The sequence below is a fragment of the Mauremys reevesii genome, linkage group 13 (genome assembly GCF_016161935.1).
Source record: "Mauremys reevesii isolate NIE-2019 linkage group 13, ASM1616193v1, whole genome shotgun sequence".
NCBI lineage: Eukaryota > Metazoa > Chordata > Testudines > Geoemydidae > Mauremys > Mauremys reevesii.
Genome location: NC_052635.1, coordinates 30674460 through 30686879, shown reverse-complemented (window position 1 = coordinate 30686879; position 12420 = coordinate 30674460). Strand labels below are relative to the sequence as shown.

General features: G+C 46.5%; 1 protein-coding gene across 1 annotated transcript; it reads left to right on the top strand.

Moving 5' to 3' along the window:
* The first annotated feature begins 2388 nt into the window (after nucleotides 1–2388).
* Nucleotides 2389–12133, top strand: CCN5 (cellular communication network factor 5). The gene is made up of 5 exons (XM_039497688.1): nucleotides 2389–2506; nucleotides 5489–5705; nucleotides 8428–8679; nucleotides 9061–9263; nucleotides 11936–12133. The coding sequence occupies exons 1-5, from the start codon at nucleotides 2447–2449 to the stop codon at nucleotides 11957–11959; spliced, it is 756 nt and encodes a 251-aa protein (XP_039353622.1). The 5' UTR covers nucleotides 2389–2446; the 3' UTR covers nucleotides 11960–12133.
* Nucleotides 12134–12420: the final 287 nt, after the last annotated feature.

Below are 12420 nucleotides of genomic sequence, written 5' to 3'. Positions count from 1 at the left end.
CGTGCAGCCAGCGGCGGGAAAGAAGCGGCACTTTCCCCTTCAAAGCTGGCTGGAGAGAAGCAGAGCTGTGAAGGGGAAAATGCTGCTTCTCTCCAGCCGCTGGCTGCGCAGCTGCCCCTGCTCCTCCTGAGTCCTCCAGCCTGTGCTCGCATCCTCCGGCACCCTAAACCTAAATGCAGACCTTCAAATCGCTGTATCACAAAGTGTTAAACCAAGATTTTCAGAAAGAATGAAGCATATTCAATCACATTGCTCTCACTAAAAATATTATTAATAATAATTTTTTTGTGAGAGCAAAAAGGGGGTTTGTGTCGTTAATAAATAAAATAAAAAATTATTTTTAAAATATTGTTTTGCATCTTTATCTCATCCTTTTTTAATTTCTATTTTTGTGTATGTTTTATAATGTGCATAATATATTAGTACAGTAGTACATGTATATAATTTATACATAAATATACATATATTGGGGGGTTGCATGCTCAAAAATTTTTTACTGATGGGATGCACAATCAAAAAGGTTTGGAGACCACTGGGTTAGACTCTGAGAACGTGAGCAAGAACCAGCCAGCCAGCACCTGAGAGAGAGACTTCTCTGTACCACCTCAGAGCACCGGCCCACCCCATCCAGTGTCCCATCTCCAGCTGTGGCCATCTGTGGTGCTTCAGAGGAAGGAGACAACAAAACCAAACCAAACCCCAGAATACAATGGAGGGGAGGAGGGGAATCCTTTCTTAACCCTGCTGTACCAGTGTTCCTCAATCAAAGGTAGGATACAGACTTTAGGAGATGTCCCCTACTAGCAGTCATGTCAGACTGAGGGCAATGTATGACCCCTGGATGGTCCTCAGTGGGGTCAATGGGGCAGTAGTGGAACTATGTGGTTAGAGCAACAGGGACTCGGTGTCATGGTGTATCTATGGCAGGTTGCCTTAATCCAGCCCTGGTACTGTGCCCTCCCCTTTGGATTGTGGAGAAAATGCCATCATACCCATCCCTCTATGCAAGGTCCTGTTAGAGGTGGCAAAAGGGAACACGGTACCCCCCTCCCCCAGTGTTGCCAAATCTCATGATTTTATCCCAAGTTTTGAGATAGCTGGGATTTTTCTTAAAGCCCCACTTCCTGGACTCATGAATTTCAGCTTTCTTTCTTTTTTCTTTTCTTTTTTTTAAGTAAGTGTCTAGCTCTTGTGGTTCTGGAGAAAACCTTGAGACTGTGACCCCCACCTCCCAAATGCTTTAACACCAGAAGGCAAATAAAAAGCACCCAAAACTTTGGCTTAAAAATCTCATGATTTTTTTAGGGCCTGCCTCATTATTTTTCAACATTAGGGATTGTCAATACTACTGTGAGGGCCAGATTTTAGTCCCTCAGCTGCCCCTTGTACCTTCCCTTTGCAGACACAAACACCCCTGCATGTAGTAAAAACTGAACACACCCTTTAAATATTCTCTCTCAGCAACAGAAGCTCCATGCAACGGCGTGGTGAGCCACTGCAACAAACCAGTTCTCCAGCTTAATGCAACACCTGGACTTAGAGGAGATAAACCTGAAATTAGTGAGAGAAGCTCACCTTGCAAACTTTGTGTCCTCAGTTTCTGGGAGCCTAAAGCAACTCACTGAACTTCCATAGTGAGTGAGGTACATAACCCTGAGATAGCTGTACTGCATGAGTAACCACACAGCAACCTGACTCTCTCCACTTTCAAAGTCCTGTCCCAGCATGTGGGCTCAGTGTAAAACTAGGATGGATTCCCTGAGGCAGGCTCCTCTTTGGTTGTTCCAATGTCCTGATCAGGAGTTTGGAGGGGATGCCAAATTATCTGTGTATGCTGATTTTCCACTGGCAGGAAATGAGAAAATGGGGCAGATATTCCAGAAAAAGGTTTATAAAAAGTGGAATCACTTTGACTGTACAAATCCAGGGATAAACAAGTCCTGCAAGCTAGAAATTCAAAATCCGCAGGGAAATAGTTCAGTAAACAAATAGGTTCTATTCGTGTTGAGTTTGAAACAGCAGGAAATAGTAACTAAGCATGGAGCTTTCATCCCAACCTCAGCTATGGCCACTTTGCCATTCCCTACTGCAATCTCTCAGAGCTGTGCACACTTTCCTGCATTCTAGTACAGCCTATTCTTCCCTCTTCTGCTGCTTCTCCAAGCCCATGGGAGAATCTCCCTTCTCTTTGCTTTCTCAATGGGCTGCACATTCTCACCTTGAGGTGAGTGGAAATGTCAGCTGGAATGTGGGTTTGGAAAAAAAAAAATCTTGATGCTTGTCCAAACCTACTCATGTTTATATTGGAGCCTGTGAGTGACATCAGAGCAGGGAAGAGTATAAACACCAGCAGGACCTTACTCCGAGACTTTTAAAACTGCAAACACATTGCTGCCTCCAAAGTGCCTGGGGACTGATGTGCTGGAGTGCCAGAGAGTAAGGCAGCATGAGACGCCAACTGGAAAAGCAGCTTCTCTTCTTCTCTCTTCTCTGCATCCTTTCCAAGGTAAGGAAGCTGGGGGCTTTATTCTTAGTCAAGGAAGCTTTTGGTTCTTACTTACAAAGCAACCTGTAACCAATAGAAACCAGCTATGTAACTGCAACAATTCAAAGATCTTACCATGTTTATTTGTATGCACGCTGCAGAATGTATCATATTCATGCAACCCCTTGCAGGTAGAGGCAGGGGGTTCATGACTATCAGGAAATGCTGAATTAAGTAGTAATGATTTAAAATTAATGAGCCAAATGGATCTCTAGTGTAATTCCACTAAAGGCAAAGGAATGACAACAAAGGTAAATTTGGACCTATATGCATGACCCATCTTCATTATTAATTGTGTCCAAGGCTCTGGCATGCATACCTGCTACCTGCAGACAATTGTAGTAATGGTTTATAGACCTACTTCTCCAGATTCATTGTCCTGCACTGAAGCCTCTAGGGACAGCGAACCAAGCAGCCGGCACTGCTTTTTCAGGATTACTCAATGATTGTCCAGTTTTCACTCCCAAGATGCAGTGAAGCACATGTACAGCTGATGCCTCCTACAGGATTTTGGTTGCTCTAAAACTTTTTCCCCTGGATCTGAAGTGCTGTGTGAAACAATTCCCTTTGCAAAGAGCAGGAAATTTTAAAACTTTTGAATTTTTCAGTTGCAATTTTTTTGAAATGATGCTTGAGTTCCTTAAGTTGTACACATCACAAGCAATGAAATCATTGCAATGTGATGCCTGTTTGAATTTTAACCTGCATACATGTGGCCTATAATCATTAGGACAAATTGTCATCTAAGGACAAGCTAACTACAAAGGAACAGAGGAAAACAGGATTAATGGAACCAGATCAGATCAATCGTCTGTTTATACTCTTCCCCAATAGTGGCCCATAGTAGATATTTCGTAGGCAGATGAAAACCCATTATAAAGATACATCTGGCCAAAGCCGTACATGAAGAAAAAATTTCTTCCTGACCCTTGTAGCTCTCAACTTATTTCCTGAAGAATGATGATTGATAGCCCTTGTTATTTCATCCTAGCCAGTGTAACTGTAGCTATTGTACCTAAGCTTATTCCTCTAAATCCCACTACACTTTTTGTCTCAGTAATAGCATAATTCAATAATAAAAGTGTATTAAAGAGGGGATTGTGCTAGTTATCTTGGATACATTTGACTCTCGTGCCTGCCACTGAAGTTACCACAGGGAGATAAAGGATCATCATGTGAGTTGCACTGATGCCGATGAGGAAAATAAACAGCAGCACCAAGATCCATTCTGTCCAGGTATAGGTTGCAGAATGGGTGTGTGTTGCTATGAGACATGCTGCTAATAAAAGAGGGAAAGGAAGATGGGAATTAATATGAACATTCCAGTGGAATCCACAGATTGCTCCCCTCATTGTCAGTCTCAGCAGAGAAGCCAAGGTCTGAATCAGCATGGAGACTGAACTCTGCTCTGGCTTCATTTAGTAGGCAAGAATGCATGGCACATTGGTAGGGGCAGTGTGCGTTCATAGGAAATTTACTCTGCTGCTGTTCATGTTGTACACAAGGGCTATCAATCCAGCATCTTTCACCAGCAATGAATTCACTTGAAAAATACAATGGAAAGCTACTGATATTTTTTCTGTGATAACATATCAATATTCAGAGCCCGATTTGTAAACAGGGCCCTTTCTGTGTCTGCAAAATATATTTGCACACAGGTAATTGTGCATGCAGAGTGGATAATCAATATTTATATCTTTCTACCTACCTAAACTCCTGCAGATCACTGCACTGCAAATCAGCTGATTGTCCATGCAAACAGGCATTTGTGCACAAACTTTCCAAAGCAATTATCCATTCGATCTGAGCAGCTCTATTTTCCAAGCGCAACTAAGCTCCCATTGTTTGAAAATTTCAGCCAAGTGTGCCACTTGCACAACTGGCCAAATTGGTGCAGAAGCCGCAGCAGCTGGGGCTCAGAGTATCACTAAGGCCACACTGTGGGCCAAAGCGAGAAGTAGTGACACTCATTTGATTAAACAAGCCTCATTTTGGGTACCCATAGACTATGGGAAGATGTCCCACTGCTCTGATACGATGTCATGCCTGTAGGCAATGTACTACTGTTGCAATGTACTACTGTGTTCAATAACTCACATTTTAACTGCTCCACAAAATTACACAAAAGTACAGCCTGGCACAGCCTATTAACAATGTAACACACTTAGGAGCTATTGTCTAATACCTGCATCATTTTTTGCACCACCACACTGTGCCGGTGTATATAATTGCTGTTGAGCCAAGTCCCGAGGCTGTGATTCAGTTTCTATTCAGGCCTTACCGCCTGTTCTCAGGCTAAACTCCCGTTAAAATACCAAAATGGTAACAATACTTAATGCTTACCTAGTACTTTACAAAGTACTGTGTAAAAAATAATTAACTCAAACCCCAGTTCCAGGGCAGGTCAGTGTTATCAACCTCATTTTACCAAAGGGGAAACTGAGGCACAAAGCCGTTATGTGACTTTCCCCAGGCCTCCCTGCAAAGCTTAATCATTAAGGTTAGGGGGAGAGAGAGGGAGACTCAGGTATTGGAGGAAATAAAGAGTTCCAATTGGTCTTACTGGTCTTCCAGTAAGACCAATTCTCATTGGTTTGTTAAATCAAAACTGGACCAGTACATAGGGTGCCCCCCGCAATTCATTCTGAGTAACTTCTAATCCAGGGCTTAATCTGGTGTGGTGCTGAACATCCTTGATTCTCATTGGTTTCTGTGGGGGCTGAAGAGGCTCAGAATCTTGTGGTATCAAGCCCAAGAGGAACAGTTGTTTTCAGATCTATCTTGAAGTCTCTCTGTGGAATGCAGAGTCTCCTGAGTCATGCTGGGAACAAAACCCTGACCCCCATGAAACTAACCCCCCAGCAAGCCTGAGGGTCACTGTAAGGCTGCAGCATCAAGCTGAGGAAAAACCCTTTGTGAGCACTTCTGGTTTTGCCTCTGCAGGTCTGTACTCAGCTCTGCCGGACACCATGCTACTGCCCCTGGATCCCACCCCGCTGCCCTCCCGGCGCCCCTCTGGTTCTGGATGGATGTGGCTGCTGCAGGATCTGCGCGCGACGGCTGGGAGAGCCCTGCAATTACCTCAATGTGTGTGATCGGAGCCAGGGCCTCATCTGTGATTACAGTGATGACCACCTGGGGAGAGGAGGAACCTGCAACTGTGAGCACATCCCTCTTACTCTTTTCATTAAGGCCTGGCTGACACCGGGAGAATGGCTCCCCCAAGTCCCATCCTAAAACTGTTGGGAGCTGCAGCCAGACCAGGCAGCCTAACCCGCTCTCAGAGGAGTGGTTAATAAGAAGTGGTTCTGGACGCCTGGTGTCTGCTCTGTGCTGTGGCTCAAACCAGTTTGTAAGATGGTTTTGCTGACCTGGTTTCAAAGCCGGTTAGAATTTTGACGGAAATGTCGCCAGTATCAACCAACCCACAGAGCTAGCAAAGAAAACAACTGAGCTGAAATGTATCTGGAACATGCTTATAAGGAACCCCAGACCCGACATTTAATCCCCCAACCAGGTCTGTTAAACAAAGGCTCTGACCTCAGCGCAGGTAACAGACACAGAACGTGGACTGAGTTTTATGCCACGTCATCAACTTCTGTTCTCTCTGGAGTTCTCATGTTAGCAGGCAGGAGCGTAAACAAACTCAAATACACTCCTTGAGTTTCTGTCCTCCTCAGAGAGCTCAGATCAGCTGGCAGGGATGTGAGCTGAACAAACATCAAACCTTCCCCTGGTTAGAAGAGCTAATGGGCAACGAATCACTTCCTTCAGGGGGTTCCCAAGAAATGGTAGTTGCTGCTAGTTTGGAGGACCTACCTGTCTTTTTTAGGTATGTCTGGGAATCTGGGATGCTCAATACCATAGTACCTAAGCTCCCATACCACTGGGCTCTGTGCTGTGCTAGCGGGTGGTGGGGCTGTCGCAGCCCTAAAACTGTGCAGACATGAAGGACATTTGCAAAGTAAAGAGTCAGTGTTCTCTTGCAGGCTGATGAACCTCTTCTCTGAGCAATTCACAAGGAAGTAGGCGAGAAGGTTGGGAAGGAGGATGGGACCCCTATGGAGGAGAAGCAATAGCCTCTATTGAGAAGCTCTTCTCTCTCCCTCTTTCTGTCTGTCACTCTCTCTCACACACCCAGACACACTCTTCAGTCACTCTCTCAGTGGCCTGATACTCTTCAGTCCAGTTCAATCTTAGTTTATCCCTTCAGGACTCTCTCAGGCAAGAACACAGCTTCCTACGATCCCACAGAGGGTACATCTCTGCCAGGGTACATTTCTCCTGCCGATGACACACCAGACAGCAGGCAGTGAGAATAGGGTCCCATCGTATATCTGCTCCCCTTCTGTCTTCTCAAATGAGACCTTCAAAGCACATGGGCTATGGAACCACGTGGCTGCTGCTCCTCAAAAGTACTTTCCATCCAGGGGAAGCTGGCACAGCCAGCACCACGTTCAAGGCCTAGTTTACACTACACTACAAATTTAGGTCAATGTAAGCTGCCTTACATTGACCTAACTCTGTAAGTGTCTACCCTAAAATGTCGCTCTCACCGATGTAACTCGCCCACGACACCAACTTACTAACTCCTCCCCTGTGAGAGGTGTAGCACTTAGGTCAATGTAGTTAGGTTGACACGCTGTCAGTGTAACACTGTGTTGCTTACATCAACTGTCGCGGCCTTCAGAAGCCGTCCCACAATGCCTCACACTGACAGTTAAAGGGGCACAAGTGCTCCTGGTGAGGACACATACCACCAACACAAGGAGTGAAGTGTGGACATGCAAAAGCGATTCAATTATTGCAGTGGTTGTACATTGATGTAACTTAGGCCAACTTAATTTTGTACTGTAGACTTGCCCCAAGAGGAAGTCTTTGGGGTTCTGACTCCACCCAGGACAGGGAGGCAGCAGCCTGAGAGCTTTACATTCATATTGCGAGTGACTCCCACTCAAGAAAAACGCAGCAAGACTCCTGTTGTCTTGCTCCAGTGAGGAATCCCCTACAAGAGCTGCTGCCTGTGGCCCTTGAGGGTCCAGGTTCCAGGCTCAGCAGAGGAAATGGGATGGATGCACACAGAACGAGCTCAGCCCCTGATGAGGGATCCTGGTGAGCTGCCCCAGTGGCTGGCTGCTACCACCTAGTAGCTGAGACTACTGAGAAGGCTGGACTTGGAGTGTCCTCGTGGAATGTGCTACACACTGACGGTTATTATTTATTTATTAGTTAGTGCTGGTCCAATGATTCATCGTGAATAAATTCTCTGACACATTTTGGCATTTGTCTCAGAATTAAGCACACGTCATTGTTTTCATTCTCTCACCAGCTCTGCAGAGGGACAAATCATATTCTTTAAATAATTAATCCAGGAATTCTTCGCACTAAAAGATTTATTTGAAAATAAATTATGTCACTATTAGACCAGCTCTATTCTTATTTAACATTTGTACCCGGTGCCATAGGCATGCCCGGTGGACCACAGAGAGCATTCAGCTACTTCTCTTTGTCCAGGCACTTCCATTGTAATCACCACCCCGAGCCAGGAGAAAAACTCAATAGCTGGTATGAGGCGCTCAGCAGATAGACACTGTAGCTTATCATAGCCCCGGCAAAGCCAACCACCTGGCTAATCTGGTCAGTTACCTCCTTCACCTGGCCACTCTGGGCCAGATGCAAAGCCCTTTGGAGTTAATGGAAAGACACTCTGGTTTCAATGGGCTTTGGCCCAGGCCCTAAGTTGAGCCCACAAATGACCGATTCCCCTTTGTAATTATTGTATGTTTGCCCTCAGTGGCACCTGAGTCCTTCTCTCTGCGTTTGATTGGTTGCTCTGCTGAGCTCCTCATACCAGGTTGGGTTACTCTGGATGTTGGTTGCAGTTGAGGAGGAAGACGACAGCTGCGAGGTGAATGGAAAGGTCTATCGAGACGGTGCGGTGTTCCAGCCCAGCTGTAAGATCCGGTGCCGCTGCTCAGACGGAGGCTTCACCTGTGTACCCCTCTGCAGCGAGGATGTCCGCCTTCCCACTCCAGACTGTCCCCATCCGAGGCGTGTGGAGGTCCCAGGGAAGTGCTGTCAGGAATGGATCTGTGAGAGGCAAGATACTCACTTCCTTCAGGATGCCAAGCCAGGTAAAGTCCTAGGTAAAGTAGCAGCCCTGGAAGGTACGTTCATCACTGAAAGGGTTAAACCAAATGGAATCTGTTCTTGCAATTGGGTTCCTTACATTGTGTAACCTGCAACAGTGAACAACTAAGCAACAGTACCTAAAAATGCCTTCTCTTTGTTCTGGAGGGAGCCCTCTAAGGGTGAGATGACAGATCAGCCTACATGGCCCATTCACTCATCAACTTCTGGACTTCAAAAGGAGAAACCCCACCCCCAATTCCTTTCACAGGCTGCAGGCACTCCTTGGTCATTACCAGCCTGGGCTGGATTCGTACCACTGGCCAAGAGAAAAGTACATTTGTGTGTGGCTTAAAAGTTTCTTTCCATACCTCTTCCTTGTCCAGTGCTTAGGCCGCCTGGGGCTGCATCAGCAAGCTTATCCTACTTCTGTGAAGAATGGAGCACAGAGTGGAGTGCCTGCTCTGCAACCTGTGGCATGGGGATTTCGACACGGGTGTCAAACCAGAATCGGTACTGCAGGCTCGAAACTCACCAACGTTTGTGCATGGTCAGACCCTGCCAGGCTCTCCCAGGAACATCTAATACAGTAAGTGTTGGCTTCAGCCAGCAAAACACTGCTAGCAGGTCTGTAGTTGGCAGCGGATTTTATAGAACAAGGAAATTCCAACCACCACACTGATGTAAGGACCACAGTAACTCTCTTAGCCGCCTGTGTACACACACACCACTCACCAGCTAGCTGTGTGCCAGGGTGAGCTTCTCAGAAAGGCTTTCTCCTTTTTGCAGGCACAAACTGCAGCTAGAAAATCCAAACCTGAGACTAAATGGAGTGGTGCAAACTTGAGTTTTTGCCCCACTATCTATGAGACTCCAAGAGCAGTGATGGGTCCAACATGACCCAGCGACTGCTAATGGAATTGGCAAAGCCTGGACATACCCTCTGACAGAAGGTGCATTCACAACTCCCCCGGTCCCCTGATGTTTTCCCCTTACTATCAGTGTCATCTACATCAAATCGGGACTGAGCCAAAGCCAGTTTGATCCCAGGAATAACAGAGGTTTTTATTAAACTATGAACCCCTTAAAGAATGTCTGTGACGTTCACTTGGCAGTTTGAAGTGTCAAACTAATGTGGCATTGTGGGCCTTCCCTTCTTTATCAGGCACCTTTTAACACCGCTTGTGTGTAGCATTAGCTGTCACCATCCTACAGGGTAAGTTACCTTCACACTAAGGACTGGTCTACCCGATGATTTTTGTACTGGTCTAACTAAATCAGTTGGGGGTGAGGTGACTTTTTTTTTTTTTTAACCAATATACAGTAAACTGCTGTTTATCCAAAATCCTATTAGCCAAACCTCTGAATTATCTGAATTCCTTCCTTGTCCCCCAGCATGACCTACATCAGTGGCTCTCAACCTTTCCAGAGTACTGGACCCCTTTCAGGAGGCTGATTTGTCTCACGTATCCCCAGGTTTCACCTCATTTAAAAACTACTTGCTTACCAAACCAGACATAAAAATACAAATGTGTCCCAGCACACGATTGCTGAAAAATTGCTGATTTCCTCATTTTTACCATATAATTATAAAATAAATCAAGTGGAATATAAATCTTGTACTTACATTTGTGTATGGGATATAGAGCCGTATAAAGAAGTCATTGTCTGTATGAAATTTTAGTTTGTTCATACTTCGCTAGAGCTTTTTATGTATGTTGTAAAACTAGGCAAATATCTAGATGAGCTGATGTGCCCCCTGGAAGACCTCTGCGGACCCCCAGTGGTACATGTACCCCAGGTTGAGAACCACTGACGTACATGCCCTCTGCACGGTGGGGAACAAGGAAGGGATCTGGATAATGCGGAGGTTTGGATAATACACCAGAGACCTCCTGGCCAGGACTGTGATGAGGAAGAGGAGCACAAGCCCCTGGCCCCATGGGAGGCTGCCCTGCTGTTGAATGGCTCCTGTGGCAGCGCAGGGAGCCCTCTGCAGCCCTCCCCTCATGGCCCTACTCATTCTCTCCTGTGCCAGCAGGACGGCAGAGGGCACCCTGTGCTGCTGCGGGGCTGGTGGTGCCCAATACCTGCAGGCGCAAGGGAGGCTGCAGTCCTGGTGGGGCAGGGCACAGGCCTGGCTGGGTGTCTGTGCTCTGCCTCCCCAGGACCATAGCCTCCCTCTGCCCCCAGGGATCACAGGGAGCCCTCTGCAGTCCTGCAGCCCTGGGAATGAGTAGGGCAGAGCAGAAACGCACCCCCCCTGCAGAACAGGACAGTAAGGAGGAGGAGGAGCTACCGGCTGCTGCAGAGGCCTTCTTGCTGCTGAATGGCTCCTGCTCTGTGAATTAGCCGAACTCCCGATTATCTGAATAAAATCCATGTCCTCCATGCTATTCGTATAATCAGGAGTATAGTATAGTTCTACTGCTGCAACCCCTATATCAATATAAAGATGCCTTACAGCAGAAGAACATATTCCCCTTCCTAAATGGGCGTGGCTATCCCAGTATATAGCACCTTTATAGTGATATAGGTGCATCCACACTGGGGGAGCAGTATAGCTAAAGCAGTACAACTTTTGTGTTTAGAAAAGCCCTTACATAGACTTAATGGTGTATAACCCTCCCGCTCCACCCCGGTTGACTTCTCTTTACATTTTGTGGGCCAGATTTCCAAAAGGGCTCTCTCCCTTTGTGGGAGGAATTTGCACCCCCACTTCTATGTGTGCAATTGCATTGCAAACACAAATCAAGTAGTTAGAGGGGCAAATGCTCAGACTGGTGCCTGCTTTTCATTTGGTGGGTATAGAAAGAAAAGGCAGACAACAGCCTGGAGCAAGTGTAAGTCTATCTGCCTGTGTTAAATGGAGTTAGTTCTGACACACATATGGCGGGGATGGTGAAGCCTGACTCTAGGCATAGTTACTAACCAGTATCAATGGGCCAGAGGGCAGGTGCCATCCCAGACATCATCTGCCTTTGAAGAAAATAGTATTCCAACTCCCGGACTGATTGCAGGGTAAGAAACTCAGCTAATCTGTGGTGGCACTGAAGTTGCCTTAAAGCACAGCAGTCATGTCCGGTTAGAATGCCATGAGAGATTCCTCTCTCGCTGCACAGGTCATTCGCATTCAGGGTTGAGAGACATGTCACTGTTAGTGACACTAGAGAAACAATTCTAAGATGCTTTAGTCTCCGGGTTGGCTGCACAGTGTCAGTGGGTAAGAGAAAAGTTACGCTGTCTGCTCTGTCTTTCCAGAGGGCAAGAAGAGGTCGTTTGTAGCCCCTCCCACACCGTTCAGATTTTGGAGTCAAGACTTCATCCCAGCAGCCAGATTGACCCAAGCCCAGGTCGCTATGGTTGCAGCAGAAACGAGTGTTCTACCCCCAATTAAGCTAGGGAAGAACTGACTGACTGCAGCTGCAAAGGAGGATGAAGAATCTGGAACAAGATCCCTGCCCCCTTGCTCGTGCCTTGCTCGGTTTCTCTAGACAATGTGGGGAAATCCTGCCACATGTATTTTAAACTGTGCAGTGGCAATGTAAGCTTATTGCCAGCTGGTGACCGCTGTTGTAGTACGTCCCTTGCAAACGATGCTGTGTGGGTACAGTCACTCATGGGATCATGCATGATCTCCTCTGCGGGAGAGTCATTATAATGCCCCAGCACGCCAGGCTGTCGCTGCTTTTCCAAGTAGGTTTTTATCATTCAGAATTAAGCAATGGGGTTATTCTGGGGTTAGC